Source organism: Elgaria multicarinata, chromosome 20, assembly GCF_023053635.1.
Source record: "Elgaria multicarinata webbii isolate HBS135686 ecotype San Diego chromosome 20, rElgMul1.1.pri, whole genome shotgun sequence".
NCBI lineage: Eukaryota > Metazoa > Chordata > Lepidosauria > Squamata > Anguidae > Elgaria > Elgaria multicarinata.
Genome location: NC_086190.1, coordinates 879,765 through 907,504, shown reverse-complemented (window position 1 = coordinate 907,504; position 27,740 = coordinate 879,765). Strand labels below are relative to the sequence as shown.

Sequence of the window (27,740 nt, the reverse complement as noted above, 5' to 3'; positions counted from 1 at the left end):
TTCTTCATTCAGCCACTTCCTGCTTGTTTTATTGAATAAACCGCCTCAGGAAGGGGCAGCCGAGGCCTCTCCCGGAGCGCTTCAGACCTCACTAGGCCCAGTCCAAGGCCCTGCCTGCCGCTCCTGAACCTGGAGTCCAAGTCCCGCAGGAGCTCGCCGAAAGGGGGACGCCCTCTGGAGGCACACACAGCTGCTCAGCGCCACGCCGGGGACTCCTGCCTGGGCTCTTCTTCAAAACAGCAGCCAGCAGGTGGGCTGGGGCAGGGGTCCGGAGCCAGACTCAGTAGGGCCCACGGCGGGGCGCTGGCAGTGGCTGGCACAGGCAGCAGAGAGGCTGCTGAGTTCCTGGGAGGCCCAGTTGACTCCGGGCACCACCACCGCCTCCACGCTCTGCTCCTCCCCTGCACACTCGTTCTGTGCAGGCAGTGTGGACGGAGGCACTGGAGACGCCACACACATGGCAACCCTGTGCCCCCCCCCCCACCAGTGGCAGAGCCCACCACACTCCCAGCTCGTCTGCAGTCGTGAGGGCAGCCTTTCAGGAGCCCAGCCCGGCCCACACTCCCTGCCTGGCTTCACGGCTTCTTCACCAGGCAGCGATGTCCTCGTCCACCTCGTCTTCGATGGTTGCTGTTGTCACCGGCTCTGCTCCACCTTGATGGCGCCCTGGGAATCCGGCAGCGCCAAGGACACCTGGGAGCCGGGAAGCTCCAGTGTTGCCGGGGCGACGGCTTCTTGCCTGGGCATCTGAATCGCCTGGCAGGGAGAGAGGCGGCCGTCAAGGGCTGGGCTGGGCTCCAGCTCAACCCCCCACCCCGCTCCCCAGGGGCAGCTGTCCCGCCCCAGCCTGGCTCTCTTGACACATGGCTCCATTTGGCCCACCAGGGGAAAGGACAGGTCAGGGAGGGCTCATGCCCAACGCACTACGTGGGGGCCAGGAGCCTTGGTGTACTCCGGGGGGCCAAGTGCTTGGAGGACACGGCAGCGGTCAGGAGCCATTGCCTCCTGTTCTGCCGGTGAACAGCCAGGAACCTACGGTTGCGTACGCCTGGGAAGCAGAGGATCTGCCACTGGGGTTTGTCCCCCGGCCCTTCGCTCAGTGAACAGAAGCTGCCTTTCCACGTCTCGTGATGGAAGCAGAAACACGCCAGGCTGAGAGACGCTTCGGTCCGACTGATGGAGCCAGAGACCCGAGTCCCATGAGCCCTGGGCCAGAAGGGGGGCACCGCTGAAAGTTCTACCCGTATCCTGCTTTGGAGGGGGAAGAAATGTCTCTGGTGGCCCACAACACACCTCTTGCTTGGGCTCCCTGTTCCTGCAATTGTGAGCCGGTGGCCCCTTTGGCACAAAGAGGGGGGGCACAGTAAGGAAGCCCTCCGGGGGGGGGAGAGTTCTCCATGGGAAGATGGGTCTTGAGGTGGGGGGGGGGGGACGGAGAGCCCCTTTGACCCCATCTCAGGCTCAGGCAGCCGCTCTCTCCACCGAGGGAGCCTTGAGATGTGCACTTTCGCCCAGACAGGTGTGAGGAGGCAAAACGAGGCAGCGGAGGCCTTGAGAACGGGAAGGGAGGAGGAGGAGGAGGCCAGGCTGCCTGAAGACATGCCAACGAAGAGCATTTCCTCCCCCACCCTTGTGGGAGTCCAGCCACGCAGCCTCACTTGCCCAGCTAGCCAGGAGCAAACGGAGGCGGGGAGGGAAAAGACCCAAGGCCAAGCGAGGGAGATGCAGACAGGAAAAAGGCCTGGTCCTCTGGCCAGAGGCAGCGCCACGAGCAGGCGCTTGGGACTCTCCTCAGAAGGGCTACCCTCCCACTTGCTGCAGACACGGGCCCTGGGGAGCGGCTTCCATCCTAGCACCCCACAAGTCGGTGCGGCGATTCAGGCTGTAAAATAGCAGGGGGGAAAGCCAAAGCCTCTTCTCGGGAGCCATGGAGAAGACGCAGCCCTCCTGCCTCTCCCGTCACGCTCCGGCTCCCTTCCCCTTCCTGCACCTGGAGCGGCTGCCACTGCCGCCGCCACCATCTTTGAGGGGATCAAGGCGGCCCAGCCGGAGCCCCTGGAAGACCGGGACACACAGCAGAGGCACGGAGGGAAAATGGCTGCGTGGGGATCGGGAGGGGGCAGGTTGCGTCCGAGCGCCACTGACCTGCATGACGTGGGCCGTGGGCAGGCCAGCCTCTGCGGGTCCCACAATGGGGTGCTCAGCACTGCAGGGCTCCTCCAGCCCAGGGTGCTGGGTGGCCAGGTGGCGCTGCATCACCCCCTGCAGGTGGAAGGAGGCCGAGCAGTGTGGGCAGGGCAGCAGCTGGGACCCTGCAGTGTGGTGGGGGGTGGGGGGAGAGAGAAAGCAGAGCCGTGAGAAGGCGGGGGGAGCGAGGGAGGGGGTGCTCTCTCACCTCCATGCTGGTGTTTCACGTGGGCCTGCAGCAAGGCAAGAGTGGGGAAGAGGCCCTGGCATTTCCCACACTCATGGAATTTCAGATCTGCAGGGGGAGAAGCCATGAGAAGCCAGACCCACCCCCGGAAGGGAAAGAGGGGCCTGGAAGTTGGCTGCCCCAGCAGAGCGCTGCGGGCCAGGTGACAAGCCAGGTGCCTGCTCTTCCTCGGCTGTGTCTGCAGAGCCTTTTGTGAGTGGCCTCCTCTTCCAGCCCAGCCCAACCTCACAATGAAGCCAATGCTGTGACCCCGCAAAGGGGGTGTGTGTGACTGGAAGAAACCGGGGGGGGGTGGGGGTGGGGGTGACTGGAAGAGAATGAGGGTGTGTGTCTTGTGCTGCACACCACAGACATCCCCCCATGTGCCTGCCACCCTCCCCCCGTGCGAATGACAAGGTCCCAGCAAAAGGGTTCCCCACAGCAGGGGCTGCCCTCTTGGCCCCCACGGCCTCCCTCTTGGGCTGGGACCTGGCAAGGAGCACCTCCACCCTACAGACCCCCTGTCATCCGGCCCTTCTCTGGCGGTGGATTGAAGGGGGGGAGGAGGGTGACCCCCTCCTTCAAGCCTGGAGGATTCACGGAGGTCCCGCAACAGCTGTTCAGTGGGATGGAGCCTCCAGGCACCCCGGCCTTCACGCCCTGCATATGAGTTTGCCAGGCAGCTGAACCCGCTGGGCCTCAGCCTGATCACTCCAGATGACGCGGAGAGCCCCGGCTGGGCTGGAGGTGGAAGCGGCCCGCCCTCCCGCAGCCGAAGAGGCAGGTGCTGGCGGGGCCCCGGAGCAGGGGCCGCCCCCTCACCTGGCTTCCCTCGTGGCAGACAGCTAGTTGCCTGCCTGCCTGCCTGCCTGCCCCACTCACCGGCATGCTCTTCCTTGAAGTGCCTCCTGTGAGCTGCAGCGCTGGGAAACGTCTTGTCACAGGAGCCGCACTGCAGCGAGGAGAACTTGGAGGAGCGGTGGTTCTGCTTCGCAAAGACGTCCGGGTGGTGGGTCCGGTTGTGGTACCACAGCCCCGACAGCTGCTGCGGAGAGCAAAGGTGCACTCGTTAACTGGGCGAGTGTGTTTTCAGACTGGGGGGGGGGGCAGATTGCAGGCCTGAGTGCCCCCGACTTGGGGACTTGTCCCGAGGTCTCTAGTGCGCAACGGTGGGACTGCTCCCATTTCTCTCTTGGCTTGCAGAGGAAGCTAAGGGACAGGGGCAATGCCAGCCCCTGCCCCGTCTCTTGACAGTGATGCCCAGAGTAGGGCCTGCTCCTCAGAGGAGCCGGGTCTTTGGCCCAAGCCCCGGGAGGGCCACGCTCCACGTGGGCTTACAAACCGACCTATAAGGCTTCTGGCTTCAAACAGTGGAATCTGAGCGGCTCTCTCTGCATTCGGAACAAACACATGCACACCCCGAGCCCTCTGTGCTTTTACCGGGTTGTTCTGGAGTGACGTTCAGCTGGTTTCTACTGTGAATGGCCTTGTGAAACATATTACCACCACCACCACCACTCTGGAGCCCACGCCAAAGGAGAGCAATATTTTCGATCAGGCACAATTTCTGCCAATTCAGAATTCAGCGCTCAGGTCCTGTGAGGCACCAGAGTCCTGTTGCGTGTCCCCCAACTGGCCTGAGCCACGAAAGGGAGGGAGGGTGGGGGGCCCTGGGGGCAGAGCGGCTGGGCTGCCAGCGCAGTGTACCTGGTAGGCCTTGTCGCAGACCTGGCAGCGGAAGGGCTTCCCCCCCACATGGGTGACCAGGTGGCGCTCCAGCAGGGAGGGGGCGCTGAAGGCCTTCCCGCAGGTGGGGCAGGGGTGGGGGGGCTCCTTGGCGTGGGCCGCGTAGACGTGCCGCTGGCGCTCCTGCAGGGTGGGGAAGCTCATCTGGCACTGCTTGCAGTCGTAGGGGTCGTCGAGGTCTGCAGCCCCCGTGAAGGGAGGGAAGAGAAGCCGTGAGGAGCAAGGGGGGGGGGCTGGCGCCACGGGCAGAGGCAGCTGAAGGACCAACGGGGGAGCTGCTGACCAGCGGCGCCCAGAGCGGCCTCCTGGCCCATGCTGCTGCAGCGAGCAGTGAAGAGGCTAAGCTGGAGAGGGGGGGGCCCGCCGGACATCGCCCCTCGGCCACGGGCAGCCAGCCAGCCAGGCCCTCCCGCCCTCAACCTCCCACTCGCTTCTGCAATCCCTGGCCACAGCAACACGGGCCGAACGAAGCGCGTCAGCGGTGCTTCCGTGTGCTTGACCCAGGGCGGCTGACTGTGTCCCCGGAGGGGGGGAGGGGGCTCGTGCTCTGAGGCTGAGATGCTGCCGAAAACTGGCCGTCAGCAGCCGCGTGGCTGCAGCTCCTGGCAGGGCCTCCTCCTCCTCCTCCTCCTCCAAGCCAAGCCATCTGGGGTCTGTCTGCTCCTGGCAAAGGCCTGGTGGGGGCTCTTGGACTCCGAGCGTCCGACCCAGCCTCTTTCTCCAGAGTTACATCACAAGTAGCTACTCAGGACTGATCAGGGACGAGGACACGAGTGGCAGCCCTGTGTACCTCAGCTTTCAAAGAACCCACTTCTAGCCGTCATGACCGAGAAGGAGAAGCCTCCAAGCCCATGAGAAGCACATGGCAACGCCTTCGAGGCTGGAGAGGGAGCGTTGCTGCTGCTGCTGCTGCTGCTATCCGTGGTAGCAGCCTAACCCTTTCCCGCCCCACCGCCCCTCCGCAGGGCACTCACTGTGGGAGGTGCGCAGGTGGATGGAGAGGCCGTTGGCTTGCCGGAAGCCCTTCCCGCACTCCCTGCAGACGTAGGGCTTGTCGCCCGTGTGGGTGCGCACGTGGCGGGAGAGCTCGATGGACTGGGCGAAGACAGCCGCACAGTACTGGCAAGCGTACATCTTCCCTGCAGGGAGAGACCCCACCCCACCCTCGAGGTCACGGAGCAAGCCACGGAAGCACGGGATCGGGCCACTGAGGGCAGGTGTCAGAGGCAGGGCAGGCTGGAAGCATCGCCTGAGCTCACAGGGGCAGGACGGAACTGGGGCCGATCCAGGAAGCCAGGGGGGGAGGGGGAGGGCTAGGGGCAGTCAGGGTGGGGGGGGGGGCTTTCAAAGCCTTGATAAACTCTGCCTCTCTCCTCAACAAAGCAAAGCCACCAAACCAAACCCAGGGAGAGCCGTGGGTGGGGGTGGCTGGGACTGGCATGCTCACAAGCGCCAGAGGGCTCACGGCTGTCCTTACAGGCTGGGGGGGCGGTGCTGCACTGGCTGCCCAGGCCACAGGGGCCCTTTCCTTTCCTTTCCCCTCCCTGCCACCCAGGATCACACCCAGGCAAAGCACCCATGCAACCGAGGAAGCCGGAGACCGCTCAGCTAGCCCACCCCCTGGCCACTCCCTCACCTCTTGCAGGCCCTCCTCGCCCACCCGCAGGGCTCACCCTGGGCGTGCTTCCTCTTGGTGTGGTAGGCGAGGGCGGACGCCTGTGAGAAGGCCATCCGGCAGTGCTGGCAGGCAAAGGGCTGGTCGCCAGTGTGGAGGCGCCGGTGATTCTTCAGGGTGGAGTTAGCAGCAAACTTGGCACCGCACTCCTCGCAGGTGAAGGGCTTCTTGTCAAAGTGCTCCGTCAGCTTGTGGTACTGCATCCCTGGGCGGGGGGAGAGCAGAGAGGGGGCGCGTCCCTGCAGCAGCAGCAGCACAAGGAAAGCGCTCCGCACCGACGGCCAAGAAGCCCCCACCCCACAGGGACAGCGTGAGCCCCCCAGCCTCGTGAAGCCAGCTGCTGGAGCTCAGCTCAAGGGCCTCCCTACCAGCTCCTGCCAAAGGACGCCGTCCGTCCGGATGCAGCTGAGCTTTGGTCAGCTCTCTTTACCTGAACGTATTCAAAAGCCTCCAAGAACAAGATATCAGGGCAGGGCAGAAGGAGGTCAGCCCCGAGAGGGAGGCGGGCAGAGACACAGAGCCTTTGCCAGAAAACACCCCCTCGTCTTCCTTGCCTTTGCTACAAAAGTATCGGCAGAACAATGCTCAGAACCCAGCATTCCCACACCGGACACACGCAGGGTCCTTCCAAGGGGAGGCTCCAGCAGAGCAAGGAACCCACCCAGCCACCGGCCCGTCTTCCACTCCGGGGGGTGGGGGGTGGGGGGGTGAGGAGAGCTCCTGTTCCCTGTGCCCCGAGATGCTTTTTTATACCTTTCCATAAACAGGTCTAGATTGTTTTCCTGGCATTTTAAGAGAAGTTCTTTTCCTAAGGACAATTCTAAGGGCTTCTATTTCCAAATTAACTACCTCCGAACAACAATGTTAAAATCCAGACTGCTTAATAAGATCAACAATCGCAAAAACATACTTATAACACCCCTGAATCTCCTGAAATGTTTTAGGGGCATGTGTTTTCTCCAAGGACACACTGTCCATGTGTCTGTTTCTCTCCAAACAAAACCCTTCTATTTAGGGACCTGGGCAGCTGCCTCCTTACTGAGCCAGGCCCTGGATCCATCTAGCCCAGGACTGTCGACACGGACTGGCAGCAGCGAAGGCTCCCCAGGGTCTCAGGCAGGAGTGACTCCTGACCCACCTGCAGAGGCTGCCGGGCATCGAACCCGGGACCCTCTGCATGGGAAGCAGATGCTCTACCCCTGAGCCACGGCCCCTGCCACATTCACGACCTGAGCGACTGCTCCCCCGTCTCCCTTACCTGGCCACTTTCCCATTTCTAGGGTTCCTTTAACGCCGCCGGTGCCGCCCTCCGCTGTGCCACCTCCTCTGAACAGATTACAGGATGGATAGATGTTCACCTCCCACTACCAGCACCCCGACACTCCCTGGCTCATCTGGAGAGGCTCGGGGGAAAGGGACGCTTCTCGTCTCTCTGCGTAAGGCTGCGTCTGGAAACGCCATCGCAGCATTTTAATCCAGAATTTGCTGGGCGGCATCTAATGACTGCGTTTCCTAATTATGCAGCTGGAGCCAGCTGGCCCAGATATGCAGCAAAACCACTCAGCACAGGCTAGAAGTGTTCCTGGGCGGCAGCGTCATTCCAGGCACGCTGGATTATGCTCCACCGTATTATAAAGGAAAAAACCTCGCTGGGCCTAGGAAGCGAGCTGCCGGTGAGAAGGGCGCCAGCCGGACCTGCTTCTGGCCACGCCCACGGGCAACCCGGAGCTCTTCCGCAGGAGCTCTTGGCCAACACGGGGCCAGCACAGCGGGGGGGGGGGGGGGAGGAGGAGGTCGAGGGCCTTGCTTTGGGATGGGCTGCCAAGGTGCCTCCTGGCCGCATTTTAGGAAAGGCCCGGCCCCTCCGCCCCGGCAGGCATTGGCACAGAGAGAAGCGTTCCAGGTGGCAACGGAAGCGCAGGGCTCCCACCGCCGGCTGCCGTCTCAGATCTTGTGGCGATGTGGAAAGCGGAAGGCGAACGAGGAGCCAGCGAGGGCAGAGGCTGCACGGCTGAGCCTACCTGAGGTGTGTGCAAACTCACGGCCACAGATGTCGCAGGGCACGGGGAGGCGCCGCTTCTTCGGCTTCCGGCGGCCGGCAGCGGTGGAGGCTGGCTGGTGGCGGGCCTCCCACTGGTGCCTCTCCAGCGCCGCCTTGGAGCTCCGCGTCTCGCCACACTCCGCGCACTGCGCCAGCGTCCGATTGGCCACGCGGCAGCGCTTCTCGTGCACCTTCAGGCGGCAGGAGTAGCGGAAGCTCTTCCGGCAGGCCTGGCAGGCCAAGCTCCTCCTGGGAGCAGCCCCCACGGGGGCCTCCCGGCTGCGGCCTGCCTTCCGCCCGGCTTTGCCCACCGTCTCCACCTGACACAGGCTGTTCACCTTCCATTTCCAGATGCCGGCCTGGGCTCCCTCCCCTTCCGTCAAGAGCCCTGGACACCAAGGAAAAGGAGGAGCCATGTTGAGGCCCACCGAGTCCGAGCGCATCTTGTCAAGAAAAGAGCAACGAGCATGAGCACAGGGCTGCAGCATCTCCCCTATGGGGACGAGCCGGGATTGCTGAGCTTAGTGAAAGGCGAGCGAGGGGGAGACACGACAAAGGTCTACAGACGGGTGCCTGGTGTGGGGAACGGGGACGGGGAGACATTGTTCTCCTTCTCCCATAATATTAGAACCCATCCCAGGAAGATGGTTGGTGGGCGATTCGGGACGGAGAAAAGGACAGCGCCGAGTTAATCTATGGAATTGGCTACCAAAGGATGTGGTGACGGCCACCCATTGGGATGGCTTTTAAAGGGGGGCTGGGTGAGTTCCTGGAGGAGGAGGAGGAGAAGGCAGCGGCGAATACTAAGGGCTACTAGCCCCGATGGCTCTGTACCACCTCCAGTATCCGAGGCAGTCAGCCTGTGTGCACCAGTTGCTGGGGAACATGGGTGGGAGGGTGCTGTTGCACCTGTGACCTGTTGGGCTCCTGGGTGAACAGAGCACTGGACTAGATGGACCCTGGGTCTGATCCAGCATCAGGGCTCTTAACACCCATCAACCCCCAATCAAATTCCTGGAGGAGACAGCCATCTGTGGCTACAAGTCGCCCGCCCCAGTATCAGAGGAGGCAGCGGGGCTCTTCCTATGCCCTGATCTTCTTGAAGAGAACCTCTCCAGCTCTCAGGGCTGCAGAGAATGAAGGCAGCCCTATCACGAGGGCCCAAAATGCAGAGTGGTCGGGGGCGCGGGCTTCAGCTCCTTGCCCCTTCCCTCAACTGCAGCTAGTGCAAAAGGCCAGATGGCTTTGTGGTCCACGTCTCCTGGCTTTGTGTGACAGAGCTCATTTGGGCTCCCTGCTCTCCAAAAGAGCAGGAAGGAGCTCCTGGCAGGCTGAGGCAGACAACAGTGGGCTCTTGCGCTGGGCTGGCCCTTGGGGGTCCCTGCCTGAACTGACCCACGCCTTCACATGGCCCTGAGAAGGATCCCCAGGCTCTGTGCCCTTCTCCAGCCCAGGCACGCAGATCTGCTTCTGACCCACAGGCCAGCATTGCCCGAGGCTTCCTCCCTGCTGTGTGGCGGGGTGCGGGGTTACTAGTGCTTCTCACCAGCCAGCTGGAGTTCCTGCATCACGGTCCTCAGGCCTGGGAAGGACTCCTGAATGCCACAGAGGAGCTGGAAGATCTGGACGGCAGGCAGAGGCGTGTCCAGGGCACTGCTCAGAGCGGCCTCCCAGGAGCTCCCAGGGGTCTCCTCTGGCAAGTGAGTGCTCAGCAGCTGGAAAAGACAGGTGGGGGCTCAGGAGAGGCACCTCCCTGGCTCAGTCTCCACAGCACAAGGTGCGTGGGAACCCCCCCTCCCCGCAGCGCAGTCCCAGGCCCCAGCCAGCATCAGGCCCAGCCCCCTCCCCCAGCTCAGCACCTGGGACTCAGCACGCACACGGATGGGGAGAGCGATCCTCCCCCATGAAAGGGCCTCAGCCTTTTCAAAGCCAAGCAAGCAGTGCCGGTGCCAGGCATGTGGGGCAGTGACTGCCCCATGCTGAGGGTGCGCCTGCTGAAGACCCACGGCCAGCTTGCCTGCCCCTGTTGCCGCCGGCTGCCTTCCCAAGGGGCAAAGCAGACCCTGGGCAGGAGTTCCCCCACTGGGCCGAGGGGCGCCCGCCTTCGCCCGCAGGGGCCTCCGACTGGCATGGCACACCCGGACCGCACAGGCCTCCAGGGACAGCAAAGCGCACGGTACCTCCTGAACGGCCGCGGCCAGGTCCGCCTCTCCCGGCGGCAAGCGCTCCAGATCAGCTCCCTGCTGGAGGGCCTCGGAGATCAGCGTCCGACGCCTCAGCAGGATCTCTGTGGCGATGCCCTCGCTTGAGCCGACTACGGAGGGGAAGGAAATCACACTCCCAGTGAGAGTCCCTGCAGAGCCCTGCCCCCCGCCCACTCCCAACAGTCCAGGAGTCACTGCGCCTCCTGCTCTGCTAAGGATTTGTCGTCACAGGGCCCCCGGGATACTGATGGGCCCGGATCCCCTGGCTTCAACCCTACACTGGAAGACCGGCAAGCAGAGCAAGCAAGGGGAAGCTGCCCTGCGGGGACGCCGGCTTTGGTGTGGGTAGCGATCCACGAGGGGAGTGGGGGCAGGGCGCCCTCCGGGCCACAAGCCGGCCCCCGGGGCTTCACTGGACAGGAAGGGCATTCGCCTCCCTGTGTCAGCAGCCCCACCGGGAGGAGAGGCGGCACCTGAACCGCTGCTGCACGGAAGCATCCATGGTACCCCCCCACTCTCCTCAAGGGGGCGCAGGGGGCAGTGGCGGCAGCAGAGGGGTTTTTATCGCCCCGCAGCAGTGAAGGCGTTGTTGCATTCAGGCCAACCCAGCCGCCTGTGGCCCAAGTTCTGTCCGCCCATCCGGGCCTTGCAGGCAGCAGGACTGAGCACTGGAGCTCCGCTGGGAACAGAGGAGGCCTTGAGGCTGCCAGGAGGGGGCAGGCTTGAGAACAGTGCAGCCAAAGGTCTCCTCACATGCAGGTAAAGGGCGCGGCAGGGAAAGGCCAGTGACGCCCTTCGCACAGGTGCTTAGGCCCACGGCTCTGCGCTCAGGCCCCCACCCGAAAGCCAGAAAAAGCTCCAGCACCCCCTTGAAGGGATCAGGGGCTGACCAACGGTTGCAGGACAGGAAAGGTTCCAAGGACACCCAGCCTTCCAGCAGAAGTCATGCAGGACCCCGAGCTGGGCCAGAATCGGGGCCCAAGTACTTGGGCCTTGCTGTCACCGAATGACCGGTGGCACCAGGGCGAGAGGGCGCCAGGCAGCCCTGGCCCTGCACGGCCGTGGCTCCCCTCCCATCCGCCAGCAGCACGGTGCTCACCCGCTTGGAAAAGAAGCGCCGCCCCGGGCTCCTTCTGGATCTCCGCCAGGACGTGCCTGAGTGGGGGCTCTGCCGTTTGGCCCGCCAGCAAGACCTGCCACAGGGCTGCAGTGGGGAGGGCCTGCTCCTCCAGGGCTGCTGAGGCCAACGCGCCGAAGGCAAGCCTAGGCTGCACAGCGCCAGCCACGATCCGCTCCATCGCCTTCCGGAGAGAAACAGACCCGGTGTTAAGGCAGCTGCTCCTGGACTTCGCAGGGGCTCCTCCGGGAGAAGGCCCCCCCACCACCACCACCCTGGACCCCTGCGCCCTGGGGCGGACCCTTGCTCTCCTGCCGGTGGTTTCAGGCTGTTTTACTAGAAATTTGAAGGCCTGGAAAGAAAGACATTTCCCCCACATATTTTCCAAGCATTGTTTTTTTTTTTTTTGGGGGGGGAGAATAGATTTTGCAATATTTCCTTTTTGAATGATGAATAAAACCTGTAAGAAACAGAAGCTGCTGCAGGGGGCAGCTCAGAAAATGAGCCTGACTAGAGACACTTCCATGGAGCAAAATCAGTTGCTGCTTATGCCTCCCCGCCCTGCTCCCCAAAACGAGAGCTTTCTGTGCCTATTATTATTATTATTTATTATTGTTTATTACATTTATATACAGCCCCCTAAGCTGAAGCTCTCTGGACAGTTTACAAAGCTTAAAAGACTGAACATTAAAAATCAATATACAAAATTTAAAACCATAAAAACAGCTAACATTTAGAACAATTTCTTTTAAACGCTCAGCCAGGCCAAAGCTAGTTCTGGAGTCAGTTAAAACTCAGCATATGCTGTTAAATGCCTGGGAGAAGATTAAAGTGTTGACCTGGCGCCGAAAAGATAACAATGTTGGCACCAAGCCGGCCTCGTAGGGGAGATCGTTCCATAATTGGGGGGCCACCACAGAAAAGGCCCTCTGCCTTGTTGCCACCCTCTGAGCTTCCCTGGGAGTAGGCACCCGGAGGAGGACCTTGGATGTCGAGCATAAGTTCATGACAGGAGAGGCGTTACGGCAGGTATTGTGGTCACGAGCAATACAAGGCCTTTTAAGTTAAAAACCTGCACCTTTAATCGGGCTTGGAAGTATACTGTGGAGGAGACCAAGTCCAGAATGCAGAATAACCTTCTTCTTTATTTCGCTATTGGCCCCGTTCAGACAACACGTGAAACCATGTTGCTTAACCACAAAATGGTTAATGGAATGCGTTGACCTTTAGGCATTCCATTAACCATTTTGGGCTTAAGCAGTGTGGCTTTTGCGCGTTCTCTGAACGGGGCATTTTCTGTTGTCAACTTTCTGCCTGCTTCTCGTAAACTGGCAAAAACTAAGATGCCAGGTGTCTTGGCATTCAGCAGCTTCTTGCTCCATTTGTAACAAAATTATACTAATTTAAAAGTAAACTCGGTTAGCAAATTCACACTTATTGTTGTAATAAGCTACACTTTTAAATTTAATACACCAAATATGTTAAGTTTGTGAGCAAACCAAGTTGCATGTAATACATGTTATGTTTCTAAACAAGTGTCCTTAGTTCTGCAAAAGGTGCAGCCTATTTTTCAGTTTTCCTCAAAGTTTAATCCCCCCCAAAGTGCAGAGGAATATCTCCCTCCACCCCATCATGGCTTCAAAATTTCTCATGTTTTTACACGTCTTTTGCAACCTTGAGGACAAGGACAGAAGAAACCCTCACCCTAAAAGGGAGCACTGGGGATACGGAGGGAAGAGAAGCAGGTGTGCTGAGGGTTAGGGTTTCTTCACCCACCCACCCCGCACACCTTCCTGACTGGGCAGGCGGTTTGGTGCTGGGCCTACTGGCTGGCCGGCCAACCCATGCCCTGCTTTCTGCACAGACCGGCAACGTCCCCAGCCTTACTCTTGAGAGGCAACCGGGGCAGGCGGCTGGCACGTGGCCGCCACCGGGCCTGCTCACCTGCCGGGTCCCAGGCGCGAGGTGCTGCGCTGACAAGAGCATCTGCTGCCACAGCTGGGCGTCCGAAACGTGTTTGGCCAGGTGGTCTTGGTGGCGCCTCAAAAGGCTTTCCCCACAGGCTTCCAGATCCCACCTGGCTACGAGATAACGAAGAGCTTTAGCAGCACAAGGTCATGGCTACATAGTAAAGCTTTGATGGCAGACATTTAAAGGACACCCTTTGCCCGAGGGGCCTCCTTCTCCTGGTGAGGCAGGTCTCTTGGGGTCCCCCCATTTCTGAGCCAAGGAATGAGGCGGCGGGCCAGGAGCGGAGGAAGAGGGTCACGCGGGCTGCAGAGGCTGGTTGCGTCAGGGTGACCTTCGGGGTGAGCAACTCCAGGCCCTCTGGCTGGAGGAGAGCTGGCTGGGATTTAGTCAGAGTTTCAGCCAATGGCTCTCCCTTAACGATTTCAACGGTTGGTGAAGTTGTGAGATGAAACGACCCTTCCTTTAGCAGCCCATCTGTCTCCTGAACGTACCCTTTAGGAAGAGGGCGTCCTTTCACCCAATGGGGTGAAGGCCTGGGGAAGCGTGGCTACAGTGGCCTCTGCCCCCTTGCGGCTGGAGCAATGCCCCACTCCACCGTCCCTTGCTAGGCTGCTGCTCAACCTGCCTCTGCCGGTTTCTTGGGATGCCCCACCCTCAGGGAAGGGCTGAAGTTCAGTGGTGCGTGTGAAAAGTGCCCGGCGCCTCGAGGTAAGACCAGAAAAAGACCCCTGCCAGACGCCCTCAATCAATCGATGATGCTGAGAGATGACAGCCTCACGCTAAGGCAGGAGTGGATGTGGAAAGGGGAGTCCTCCTTGGCATGCTGATTGCAGATGGTTTGTTTGGGGGTGGGCCAATAGCTGCAAATAGGGCTGAGTGGGTGGCTGGGATTGGCCCCGTGGCTGATGATGCTACAGACAGTGCCAGGCAGGAAAGGGGGTGCTCTCTCCCCAGGAAGAGGCCTCAGCTTTCCCCCAGCCTCGGCCTGAGACGTCCCTTGCCCTTTCGCCACCCAGCTTGGCGAAGCCTGACAGGGGCAGAAGGTGGCCAGAGTCACAGAGGCCTGGGACACGGAAAGGCCCTTCACACGACCTGTTTACATGGCAATCTACACGGAGACCCCTTCCACGGAGTAACCCCCTCGTTGACGGCGCTTTGGAAATGCCTACTGCAACCCTCACGCAAACAGGACTGAAAGGCCACTGCTTGCCGAAACACCTGATTTCCACCCAGCAGTACCTGTGCCATTGGAGCCAGCTGCGGCAGCCACTGAATTGTCCAGCAGGAGACCCAGGCTGGGGAATGGCACTTTCAGGGCCCCCAGAAGCTGAAGCACACTGTCGGTGCTCAGGGCCTTCTCCTCCAACGCCTTCTTGAGCACGTTCTCCATGGCCTCCCTGGGTGAGTCGCTCTCACAGCACTCCAGTATCGCCTACAAGGACAAGGCAAGGTTTCATGTACACAGGACTTCCAGGACCCTTGGCCACAAATATGTCACATCATCAAAGACTTCCTGCCCCCTTATGGTCCCAAGAGAAGGCAAGGAAATTAGAGCCCATTTGGATACTCTGAAAAGCGTGTTTTCGTCTTTCTGTTTGTGGATTTGTCCATGTGTTCTGCATCAAGGCAACATCCCATTCTTCAGCCTGAATGAACTTCACTTATATGTCTACTTTTCTGGCCTACGAGAGGGGCAAGAAGCCACGGAGGGTCTTGAAGGCCTAGCAGATCCCCCCCCAGCCAAGCTTCTGAGAGCTTTTATATTAATTTTATTTAATACATCCCTTAGCAGCCTTTCAGTGTTCTGAAGGCTAGCTCACAATGTAAAACATACAATTCCATTGCAGATGAATGGGATACAACTTAATAAATGGCAAAAATAAATGTCAGATTTTATTTGGGTAGGCAAGAGGGCTAGAATGAATGCTCAAGTGTTATATCAACCTACAAATTCAGGGATTTTAGCACTGCCCTTCATTAAATGGTATTGCATTGCTTCTATGTTAAAACGGTAAAACATGGTACCTATGTGAAAATCAGGCTTTATACCAGATAAAAGAACAAAGATTGAACAACATAATTTTACATCTAGTATAACAAACACATTCAAAGATATAGAAGTGATAAGGGCAAAAGCCTTGTATTAGCAATTTATATAAAATCTGGAAACAATACATTTCTTACTGCTATTCATTATAATGAACAAACTGAAGATTAAATTGCACTAAGTAATATGGTTTTTTTGTGAGAAATATGTAACAGAGTTTAGAAATTTCTTTAAAATTAAAAGTTACAGAGATATTCTTTGGGAAACAGAACAAAAGCAAATCTCAGCTTTTCAATATTTACAGATTAGGCATGTAATACTCAATTTAATATCAAAAACATGGAGCACTAAGAGATTGCTCTGACTCCCCCTGAAGGAGCAGGTCCATAGCTTTGGGGTTCTCCTAGAACCATCTCTGTCCCTTGGGGTTCAGGTGGCCTTGGAGGGCCTTCTACCAGCTTCGGTTGGTGGTCCAGCTTCACCCCTATCTGGACAGGGATAACCTGGCTTCAGTTGTCTATGCTCGGGTAACCTCCAAATTAGATTACTGCAACGCACTCTACGTAGGGCTGCCTTTGAAAATGGTTCGGAAGCTGCAGCTTGTGTGAAATGATAATTGATCATTTGATAACCGGATTGATAACCGGAACCAGAAGGTTTCGAACATATAACACTGATTCTGGCCCACTTGCATGGGCTGCCTGTACGTTTCCGAGCCCGATTCAAGGTGCTGGTTTTAACCTATTAAGCCTTACACGGCTTGGGACCACAATACCTGACGGAACGCCTCTCCCGACATGAACCTACCCCTACACTGCGCTCAACATCTAAGGTCCTCCTCCGAGGGAAGCTCGGAGGATGGCAACAAGGGAGAGGGCTTTTTCGGTGGTGGCCCCCCAATTATGGCACGATCTTTCCGACGAGGCTCGCCTGACGCCAACATTGTTATGTTTTCGGCGCCAGGTCAAGACTTTTCTCTTCTCCCAAGCAGTTAACAACATATGCTGAGTTTTTAACTGACCCCAGAATAGTTATTTTAAATGGATATTGTTGTTTTTATGCCCCCGCCCCATCAAGAGCCCCCGCCCCGGAACGCAGGCCCCGGACAACACAACGGGCAGCCCTGCTTTGCACGGCCTAAAATGTGCTTTTCATGCTGTATTTTGTATTTGTGCTTTTAACCTGTTGGTTGTTTTATTATGGTTTTAATTTTTGTGAACCGCCCAGAGAGCTTCGGCTATTGGGCGGTATAAAAATGTAATAAATAAAATAAAATAAAAGCGCATCCTTTCCGGAGCCAGTCCTTTCCTCGGCCAGAGTTGTCAAGCATAGAGGCCACCAATCGGAGCCACCAGGGCAGCTCTGCAAAGGCACTCCTGGGAGCCCAGGCGCACGCCAGGCTGGGAGAAGCTGGTCAGGTATGGATCTACACCATGATTTACATTTATTAGAGTTATGTCCCATATTTTAGGGCGCAAACCTCTGCACAGTGGCTTTCAAAGAATCAATAAAATACAACAATAAGAATATAAAACTTTCAGTGACCAGCCACGAGTCAAGGCATTCTGCTGAATGCTTTATTGCTTTAGTGTTTTATTGCCAATTACCCAGCCATAAATCTCTGGCCAAGAATGCAGGAGGGAACTGTTGCGTTTTAAGAAGAACACAGTCCTTTAAGTAAAGTTCTAGCCAGAGACAAGTTCTGAAGTGCAAGCCTACCGATCCGGGTCGAAGAACCAAACAGAGGGTGCTGGTGTCAAGGAGCCAAGAGCAAGCGAAGGTCAGGTCCAGTCCGATATCAAGAGCCAAGTCAGTCGTCCAAAATGCCAGGGATAAACGTCAAGCAGAGTCAATCAAGCCAGTCCAGGTCAGGAAACCAAAGTCGCAGTCAAACGGTAAGGCGTAGGGCACAGTAGCAACCGGAGGGACGAAAGGTGTTTGCTACACCAGACCAGCGGTCAGGTTCTCCCTTTTCAAACCCTGCCAGCATGACCCCCACCCAGATCCCAGCTGTGCCTCATTCCTTCACCTTTTGACCCAACCCCCTCCTACAGTTCAGCGTCTTTTCCCTGCCTGTTCTGCAGGCGCATACTTCGCCTCACCACCTGCATTTGTTCTGCCCTTCTCCTTCATCTCCTTTCGCGGGGGCTGGGTGGTCGAACCACCTCCGTCTCTGACTCAGCCTCAGGAGCGACAGGCAGAGGAAGCAACTGACTGGCCCGTGGCTCCTCCACGGGACCTGCATTCTCTTCCATGGAATGACTCCCTACCAACTGTGCACTGGTCTCTGGTCCGGCTGTGGGGGAGGAAACACCCTCTACTTCTTGTAAGTTTGCCTCCTCCTCATCTGAGGAGGCTTCCTCGGGTGCAACTCTAACACTATTCCCCCCCTCAAGGTCCTCCCCCCAAAAACCATGGGGCTTCGGTTTCCTTGGGTACCGGCGGTGAAACTGGCAGACTAAGTCTGTGGCATGAACCTGAGTAGCATTTTCCCAGGACCGCTCCTCTGGCCCATACCCTTTCCAGTCCACTAGGTCCTGCAGACATCCCCTGCGACGTCTAGCATCCAGGATCCCTTCCACCTCGAATTCCTCTACCCCTTCCACCATCACCGGAGGTGGTGGCCTTGGTTGGATTCGAAGTGGGTGTCCTGGTACCACCGGTGCCAACAATGCACGATGAAACACAGGATGGATGCGCATTGATTGTGGAAGTTGCAGGCGAAATGCCAGTGGATTGATCTGGGCAATGATCCGGTATGGACCAATAAACCGGGGTGCCAACTTCCGGCTGGGTTGTGATACTGGGAGGTGCCGGGTGGAGAGCCATGCTTGATCCCCTACTTTCAATACCGGCCCTTCGTGCCGCCTACTGTCCGCCCCTTGCTTATAAGCCTGCTTTGCCCGATCCAACTGTTCCCGCAATACGGCATGGACAGCTTGCAGCTCCTGTATGAAGTTATCAGCTGCTGGTACTGTGGAGGCGGCCACTGATGAGGGAAAGAATGAGGGGTGATACCCATAATTTGCAAAAAATGGTGTCTGCAGTGTGGATGCGTGGGGCGAATTATTGTATGCAAACTCCACAAGTGGTAGAAGCCCCGCCCAATCGTCCTGCTGAAAATTCACATAACAGCGCAGATATTGCTCCAAGGTGGCATTAGTGTGCTCCATTTGCCCATCTGACTGTGGGTGGAAAGCCGAGGAGAGGTGTAACTTCACCTCCAGTAGACTAAACAGGCTCTGCCAGAAACGGGACGTGAATTGAGACTAGGGATGTGCTCCGCTCCGATTAGGAGCGTAGAAGCAGTAGCGGATTGGCCTGCTCCGCCTTACCCAGAGGCGGAGTAGGAGCGGACCGTGGACCCCCTAGAAGCAAGGCGAAGAGAAGCGACCATTTTTCGGAGCTCCGAGTTCAGGCGGAGTGCTCCGGTCGCCATCTTGAAAACATTTCGCCATAGGATTGCATTGCGGCAAATAATCGCGCATAACTACGTTGTTTTTGAAGCTATCGTTCTGGAAATTCTTGTGCTCAGAGAGTCGTGGATGGGGGTCATTTTGAGACCACTCTCACCTCTCTGCGTTGTCCGTGTCGCGTGCTATTTTTTTTTGAAAATCGGGTCAACCGCGCGGCTCAAACTGCGTTTCGGCTTTTCGCCCATAGGATTGCATTGAGGGAAAGAATCGGGGATAACTGGGGGGGGGGGTTAAGCTATTGTTCTGAAAATTCTTGTGCACAGAGAGTCGTGGATGGGGGTCATTTTGAGACCACTCTCAACTTTCTGCATCGTACGGGTCGCGGGCTAGAAGTTTTTAAAAAATCGGCGGGAAAAATACCTTTTTCAAAGGGCTGAGGGGCAGAGTCAGCTCCCGGTCATGATGATCCCAAAGTTGGAGGAGGGCATAGGCAAAACAGGTAACTTGGGATTCTGGGAAACTTCTCTTTCTTCATCTGAACGGGCTTTTCCCTGTGTTTTTTAACACAGTAGCCCCACCAAATGCACAAACACAACCTGAAATCATATACTAAGCCAAGAATAAGAGATAGAAACACAGCACTGCTCCCCACCCTAACCTTGGGGAACAACTGAATAGATGTGGTGCAAGGGGATGAGCTCCCCTAGGGCATCTCATCGTGGACGTGCCCCCACTCTCTCCTGCACTGGAAGGCCATTAGAGCCTTCCAAAGAGAGTAAAACGGTGGAGCAATGCCTATCATGAGTTGAAGTGAATGGTCACTTTTCAGTGGTGGAGCAATGCCTGTTCTGAGTCAAAGTGAGCGTTTTACTTCTTCTCGGAGCTGTGGCTGTCAGTGTCTTGAACTGGCAGGTACTTCCCCCTCCCCCGGGCACGTCCCCCTATTGCTGGTAAAAGACAGATATAGCCTTTTAAAAAAAGTTCTTCTTGTTGTTTATTGAGCAACACTGCTGCTTTTAATTCCACCCCTCCTTTGTTTATTGATTGATTTATTCCATTTTATATGCATTACTGGCTTATCCTTGGCTCACTTCCTTATGCCCCCAGAAATGCCAGCTGCATGCCTGCCTGCCTTCCCTCCCTCCTCCCCTGCCCACCTCGCAGGGATGGTGTGTGTGGGGTGCCCGATTTTCAAAAATTCGCCAAAAATCAGGGGATGATGGGATTGCTTTGAAACTTGGCATGCGTGTGTATATCCCCATGAGGTGTCATGGTGCCAAACATGAGGTTTCTAACTTGAACAGAAAAAAAGTTGTATAATTTTTTAGCTTTCAATGCAAGCCTATGGGGGGGGGGGGAAACGGAGCTCCGGATCCGGATCCGGAGCTCCGGGCGGAGCGGAGCGGAAGTGGGCGGAGCGGGGGCGGGGCGGAGCAGCCCGATCCGGAAAATGGCGGATCTGCAAGTGAAGCGGAGCGGGGGGTCCGTGCACACCCCTAATTGAGACCCTCTATCCGACACTATTCCTTCCGGCAAACCATGCAAACAGAATATGCGCCGAATAAACAATTCTGCTGCGGCCTTGGCTGTCGGGGTGCCCGTGCATGGGATAAAATGGGCCATTTTGGAGAACAGGTCCACCACCACCAGAATGGTGGTATGCCCCTCTGACGAGGGCAAGTCCGTAATAAAATCAAGGGACACGACCTTCCAGGGTCCCGATGGTGTGGGTAAGGGGTGCAACAGTCCCGCGGGCCTCCCTGTCTGATGCTTTGCCCTGCAGCATGTTGCACAGGACTGTACATACCGCTCCACATCTGCATGCACCCTCGGCCACCAAAACTCCCGGGTTAGGAGGTGAAGGGTTTTGTACAGCCCAAAGTGCCCCGCTGGCTTACTATCATGGCATTGGTGCAGGATCTGTGCCCGCAGCGGTCCTGGGGGTATATACATCTGGTTCCGGTGTATCAGGATGCCATCCCGCACTGAAAAAGGCAATGAGTGCTTTGCCCCTGCCCCGACCACTTCCCGTAGCCGCGCTTGAGCAAACTGATCTTGTCCCTGTTGTTGTTGCAGTTGAGGAAGCAGTGTAGGTGGCAATAGGGCCGCCAGGAAGTTTTCAGGTCGTAACACCGTTGAAGCGGGATCCTCTTGCCGGGAACCGGCATGCTCCGGTTTCCTAGAGAGAGCATCCGCCTGCCTATTCTGAGTGCTGGGGATATATGTCACCTTGAAGTGGAACCGTGAGAAAAAAAGAGCCCACCGGATCTGACGCTGATTCAGTTTCCGTGATGTTTGTAAATGCTCCAGATTCCGGTGGTCTGTCCGCACTTCTACAGGGTACCGGGCCCCCTCCAGTAGATGACGCCAGGTTTCAAACGCGTCCTTGATGGCAAGCAGTTCCTTTTCCCAAATCGTGTATTTCTGCTCCGCCGGGGTCAGTTTGCGGGAATGAAATGCACAAGGTAAAAGGGTCTCCCCCTCCCCCACCGTCTGCAACAGAACTGCCCCAACAGCCACATCCGATGCATCTGCCTCTACCACAAATGGGGTCTGCTGATTCGGGTGCTGTAAGATGGGTTTCGCGGTGAACCGGCCCTTCAGGCATTGAAATGCTTGCTGAGCTTCTGGACCCCACTGGAACTTTCTTTTTCCGCGTAGCAAGTCCGTGATTGGGGCCGCCACCTGGGCAAACTCAGGAATGAAACGGCGGTAATAGTTGGCAAACCCCCAAAAAAGCTGGACCTCCTTTACATTCCGAGGAGGTTGCCAGGACTCGATGGCCAACACCTTTGCAGAGTCCATCTCTACGCCTTTCGGCGATATCCGGTGCCCCAGAAAGTCCACCGTATCCAAATCAAAAGCACATTTTTCCAATTTGGTGTATAGATGGTGTTCCCGCAATCGTTGCAGCACTGCTCGCACATGAGATTCGTGAGCCCGGGGACTAACTGAATAGATCAAAATGTCATCAAGGTAGACAATGACAAAACGGTCTAGATAATCTCGGAATATACCATTCATAAAGTGCTGAAATATTGCGGGCGCATTACACAACCCGAAGGGCATGACAGTATATTCAAATTGGCCATACCTGGTCTGAAACGAGGTCTTCCACTCATCCCCCGCTCGTACACGCACCAAATTATAAGCTCCCCGTAGATCTAGTTTGGTGTAGATGGTGGCGTGACATAGCCGTTCCAGGAGTTCTGGGATGAGCGGCAGCGGGTAGCGGTTCCGGCAGGTAATCTGGTTAAGAGCTCTAAAGTCATTGCAGAGCCTCAGTTCACCACACTTCTTCTTCACGAAGAGGACAGGTGCAGCTGCTGGGGCAGTAGACGGCCGAATGAACCCGTTTCAGGTTCTTCTCCAAGAAGTCTCGAAGGGCGGCCAACTCCGGTTCAGACAGGGCGTAAATCCGGCCCGCCGGTATCTGGGTCCCAGGAAGCAAGTCAATGGTGCAATCGTATGGCCGATGGGGTGGCAGGTGATCTGCCTCCTTTTTATCGAACACGTCTGCAAAGTCCCGGTACTTGGCCGGCAGCCCCTCAAGCGGGTCCTCCCGAGGTCCTTCGAGAACGGCACTCATTGTCCCCAGCCAACAATGACAACTGCAGTAGTCTGATCCAAAGACGACTTCCCCCCGGGGCCATGAAATGCGGGGGTCATGTAACGTCAACCATGTCATTCCAAGGACCACCGGAAAATGAGCTATGGCTGCCACCAGAAACCGAATCTGCTCCCGGTGTCCCTGGATCTCCACCCACAAGGGCTCGGTCTCATGCGTCACCAAACCTGACGCCAAAGGCCTCCCATCAATTGTCTCAATATTGAGGGGCGTGGCAAGTGGGTACACTTGAAACCCCTGCTGCTGCACAAACCCCATGTCCATGAATGTGCTGGAGGCCCCTGAATCCACCATGGCCATGGTCTGGACTGGGCATTGGTCTAGCTGAAACACAGTCACTGGCAGAGCCAGTGGCTGACAGGAGTGGCGAGGTGGAGTCTCCGATGATGGGCCGCCTCCCTGCCCCAGTCCTAGGACTCCCTTTAGGGCTGGGGTTGCCGGTTTCCCGACACCATGGGGCGTGGCCCTTTGGCAGGGCAGGTTCGTGCAAAATGCCCCTCTTGGCCACAGTAGAGGCACAGGCCTCCCCGTCGCCGCCTCTCCTTTTCTTGCATTGAGAGGCGGGGTCGGGCTCCACCCAGCTGCATAGGCTCCTCTTCCCCAAACTGGGAACTTGGTGCAGGGGTGACTGCTGGTTGCCTATGACCTGCAGGGGTGGCTGCTCGGGGTGGGTGGGATTGTTTTGCCACCCTACGGCTTTCTAGGCGCCCATCAATGCGCAGACACAACTGGATAAGTGCCTTCAAAGTCCCAGGCTGATCCACTCTTGCCAGTTCATCCAGGACTTCCTCATGCAATCCTTCCTGAAATTGGTCCATCAAGGCTGCTTCATTCCAGGTGAGATCCTGGGCTAGCAACCTGAACGCATTGGCATAGGTGGCAACAGTATCCCGACCCTGGTGGAGGCGCCGGATTTTCCTATTGGCAGTTTCTGCCTTTTGCGGGTCCTCATATGCAGCCCGAAATTCCTTCACAAACTCCCTATAGTCTTGGAGTAGTGGGCTCTTCTGCAACAGCAGAGGAGTTGCCCATTTAGCTGCAGCATCCGTCAGCAAGCTTATCACAAACCCCACCTGAACTTGAGCTGTAGGGAAGTCTTGGGGCCGCAGCTGCATGTACAGCTCACATTGTGCCAGAAAGGCTGCAAATTTGTCAGGTGAGCCATCAAACTTCTCTGGCGTGGCAATAGGACACTTACGAGAAGGTGCCACAGCTGGAGGGGGTTGTTGCTGTATCTGCGATAGCTGTGTTTGCAAAGCCGTCACCACTGCAGCCAGCTGGGTAATTTGCTGCCTTAAGACTTGGTTTTCATCTGCAACTGCCCCCTCCATTATTTTTTTTGGGGTAGCAAACACTCTTTCAGTGACCAGCCACGAGTCAAGGCGTTCTGCTGAATGCTTTATTGCTTTAGTGTTTTATTGCCAATTACCCAGCCATAAATCTCTGGCCAAGAATGCAGGAGGGAACTGTTGCGTTTTAAGAAGAACACAGTCCTTTAAGTAAAGTAAAGTTCTAGCCAGAGACAAGTTCTGAAGTGCAAGCCTACCGATCCGGGTCGAAGAACCAAACAGAGGGTGCTGGTGTCAAGGAGCCAAGAGCAAGCGAAGGTCAGGTCCAGTCCGATATCAAGAGCCAAGTCAGTCGTCCAAAATGCCAGGGATAAACGTCAAGCAGAGTCAATCAAGCCAGTCCAGGTCAGGAAACCAAAGTCACAGTCAAACGGTAAGGCGTAGGGCACAGTAGCAACCGGAGGGACGAAAGGTGTTTGCTACACCAGACCAGCGGTCAGGTTCTCCCTTTTCAAACCCTGCCAGCATGACCCCCACCCAGATCCCAGCTGTGCCTCATTCCTTCACCTTTTGACCCAACCCCCTCCTACAGTTCAGCGTCTTTTCCATGCCTGTTCTGCAGGCGCATACTTCGCCTCACCACCTGCATTTGTTCTGCCCTTCTCCTTCGTCTCCTTTCGCGGGGGCTGGGTGGTCGAACCACCTCCGTCTCTGACTCAGCCTCAGGAGCGACAGGCAGAGGAAGCAACTGACTGGCCCGTGGCTCCTCCACGGGACCTGCATTCTCTTCCATGGAATGACTCCCTACCAACTGTGCACTGGTCTCTGGTCCGGCTGTGGGGGAGGAAACACCCTCTACTTCTTGTAAGTTTGCCTCCTCCTCATCTGAGGAGGCTTCCTCGGGTGCAACTCTAACAAAAACCAAACCAATAAGTTAAATCTGAAAAGAGCAGCAGTGAAACCATGAAGCAAGCGTAACATTTTTTAAGTCTACAGGCAAGGTCACGAATGGTGGAGGAGGTTGGGGAAGAATACAGATTCCCCAAGGGAGAGAGTTCAGGCTCGGGCGTTCTTCAAGGGGAGCGCAGCCCAGCCCAGGACAGGCTGTACCCCATTATACCCTGGACGGGCTCATGCAGATCAGCCTGTTAGACCACCAGCTCAGCAATGCCTTGGAGGAAGAGACCACCGCTCTATGCAACGCAGAACAGTCTCCTGGCTGAGGGAATCCAAAGCCCCCGCGAGGCCCTGCCCAGGACAGCTCCCAGCGCAGGGGCCATCGACGGCCACAGAAACCTGGGCTACTGTTGTTCTGGGCTGGGACCCCAAACGGAAAGGATTAAAGCCTTTCTCTTGCCCACCTAAAGGATGGATGGAGGCGCCCCCTCGCTGTTTCCATGACCTCCCCCCACCTTAGCAGCCTAGGAGGACCCATGAGCGCACGGCCAGGGGGCGGCCCAGATGGGCGGCCATGCAGCCCCCTCCCCTCCCTTCCTACAGCTTACCTGCTTTTCCGCCCCAGAGAGGAAGCCAGCCTGGGCCGTGTCTAGGAGCTCTCGGAGGGGCCCCAGGTGTGTCACGGCCTGCGCGAGCTCTTCCCTGCTTTCCCAGAGCCAAGCAGTGGCAGCAATCACTTCTCCTGAGCTTCCTGGGCAAAGAGGAAGTCCAGAGAGTCAGAGGGAGACGGGCTGGGGGCGGGGGAGCGAGCGACAGCAAAGCCCCTGCCGCAGGAAGGGGTTTCTGGGTGGCTGCAAAGGGCAGTTTCACCAGAGCGGCTTTAACTGGTTTCTTGCAGCTTTTTATTGCTGCTGCTGCCACGACAAACCCTTCGGTGCTTTGGCACAGAACTGCAAGTGAGGTTCTACAATGTTAATGTATAACTCTAGCTCTGCTGTTTGCCTCCTCAGCTCTTTTGAGGAAAGGCAGGAGAGGAGCGGTTTCAGCAAAGAAGCAAGCAGAGGGTCTTGGAAGTGCAGACTGACCTGCCTGCCGCGTGCCGGGCTGAGCCAAGCAAAGCCCAAGTGGGGCGCCAGGCCCAAGACGCTCAGCCGGAGCTACTGCGTACCCAGCCGTGATGCTTTTTCTGCAGGGTTTACTAATTTTGTCTTCAATCATACTTTCAACTAATTTACTTGGAACAGACATTACATTAGCCACCCTGTAGTTCCCCTGATCCGCCTGGATCCCTTTTAAAAAGCTGGTGTTACATCAGCTATCCTCCAGTCCTCTGGTACAGAGACAGAGCTTAGGGACATGTGGCAGATTTAGGGTAGAAGATCAGCAATTTCCTACTTGAGTTCTTTGAGAACTCCAAGACAGAGACCGCCCTTTTCAACGATGGCACCTCAACGGTGGCACCACTACTACATGCACCCCTGAGGCCTGAAAAAGCTGCCCACCCCAGTCCACGACATCCTAGGATGTGTGCAACAGTTATCAATGTGTACGTGCCACTTCGGCAGAGCATCAAACGCAAAGACTTCCAACGGAGACGGTGCACAGACTCAACAGTCATCAAGGGATGTAACAAACACCTGAACCAGCCATAAGCTATTCGCTTGGTGAAACTACATGGAGCAAATGTAGCCTCCGTTTTGTCAGGGTCAGGCCACACCACCACCACCGCCACCCTCTCACCTGTGCCTCTCACCAGGCCTTTCCCCTCTGGCAGCGTGGGGCTCTCCCCTTCCTCACGCACGCTCCTCTGTCTGCCTGGACAGGGACACGGGAGAGCACCAGGACCCTCGGTGGGACGATCGGGGAGCCGCGTCTCCTCAGCTAAATCTTGCTGAGTAGCTGAAGTGGAGCACGTACTCTGTTCTCGCTCTGCAGAGGGTTCAGCGGAGTCCGCAAGGGCAGGGGAGTCCTCTTCGGCACGGAATTTTGCATCATGGGATGCCTCAGAAATGACTGCGCTACGATGACTGGGAGCATCAACGGTCTGCACCAAGGAGTCCCTCAGCACTTGCCTTTGACCGGAACAGCCCAGCAAATCCCGCAAGAGAGTTTTGCAGCTGACAGCCACATCGAACATCTGCAGACTGTCTGCTGCAGAGATGATTGTGGTGAAGTTGTGCTTCCCAGCGGGCAATTTGCCGGTATAGATCATTTCTAGCAGGAGGGCAAAGTCTTCTGGGGTCACCACTGAGGCATCAATGGAGAGTGTGTCTGTCCCATCCAGCACAGACCGGAACAACAGGCTGGCTGCTGCCAACACAAGCTTGTGCGCTCGGAAGTGCGTCGTCCCGACTACGACGCTACAGTCGCAGAACTGCTGTTCTCTGCAAAGTGTGTGGAGCTGCTGAAGCAGATGCAGGCTGTAGCTCGGGAGGTCCATCACTGTCCAGAACAGCCCACCTCGGCCTCCTTCAAGGCCTGCGCTGTTCTGTCCACAGCCGGCTAAGGGCAGATCAAGGGAGCAGGAAGTCAGGAGGGCACACAGCTACCTAACGTGTTCATGCTAGCCAAGCAAAGAGAAATGCAGGAGGAGGAGGGCGAAGGGTATGAAGGGCCATCCTAGGAGGAGTCTTCCTTGTTCCCAGATAACGGCTGGGTGGGACAAGGCTCAGAGTCAGGAAAAGCTGCCTCTTGCCTCCCGCTGGTGGGGAGGGAGGGGCTTGGTGTGCACACGGGTCCTGGGTCCCATCCCTGGAAGCATCTCCAGCTAAACAGGGTCCTCAGGTGGAAGGGATGGGAACGGCCTCCCTCTGCCGGAGATCTCGGAGGACTAGAAGCTTGGTATAATGCAATATACAGAGGTCTGGTGACTGTAATGATTGTGTGCTGATTGGGTTAATTGACTTGAGTGAGTGTTCTAGTGATTTGTATAAATGCATTCACCTGATATGGGAGAGGCAGTTTTTGTATGTATCGTGACTCATTTGAAATAAAGGTTATTCTTCGTATGCCGGCTGTAGGAAGTTCTTCAGATATATGAAACCATAAATATTACAGTGACCTGAGAATCTAAACCTTCATTCAAAGACTGAGCAACTGCCTAATCCTCAAGGTTTAAAACTTCAAGGCTTTAAAATATGTGTACCCAAAACTGAAAAACTGGATAAATTGAACAATTTGAAGTATATGTTCTTAAAATTTTCCTTTTTTTTTAGACTATCGTGTCTAGGTAACATATTCACCTTTGTGCAAGAACTTCCAGGGTCTTCCCCAGCTGCTCCCTCAAGGACTGACTC

The 27,740-nt window shown here is 56.8% G+C and overlaps 1 protein-coding gene and 1 non-coding gene across 15 annotated transcripts; both read right to left on the bottom strand.

The window, feature by feature from the left end:
• ZBTB40 (zinc finger and BTB domain containing 40) lies at positions 1-27,740 on the bottom strand. Of its 14 annotated transcripts, none has more exons than XM_063145135.1 (15): positions 27,687-27,740; positions 26,185-26,946; positions 25,053-25,195; positions 14,407-14,599; positions 13,141-13,277; positions 11,179-11,380; positions 10,056-10,189; positions 9,422-9,590; positions 7,856-8,263; positions 5,833-6,039; positions 5,134-5,298; positions 4,121-4,338; positions 3,296-3,458; positions 2,146-2,312; positions 1-756 (listed from the first exon to the last, which is right to left on the bottom strand). In XM_063145135.1, the coding sequence occupies exons 2-15, from the start codon at positions 26,882-26,884 to the stop codon at positions 637-639; spliced, it is 3,126 nt and encodes a 1,041-aa protein (XP_063001205.1). In that variant the 5' UTR covers positions 26,885-26,946; positions 27,687-27,740; the 3' UTR covers positions 1-636. The 14 variants fall into 14 exon arrangements, 8 of the variants coding, with proteins under 8 accessions (XP_063001205.1, XP_063001206.1, XP_063001207.1 ...); XR_010026340.1 differs by having other exon boundaries at positions 690-756; positions 1,037-2,312; XM_063145136.1 differs by lacking the exon at positions 2,146-2,312.
• TRNAG-CCC (transfer RNA glycine (anticodon CCC)) lies at positions 6,977-7,048 on the bottom strand. The gene has a single exon. It is a non-coding gene; the product is annotated as a tRNA-Gly (tRNA).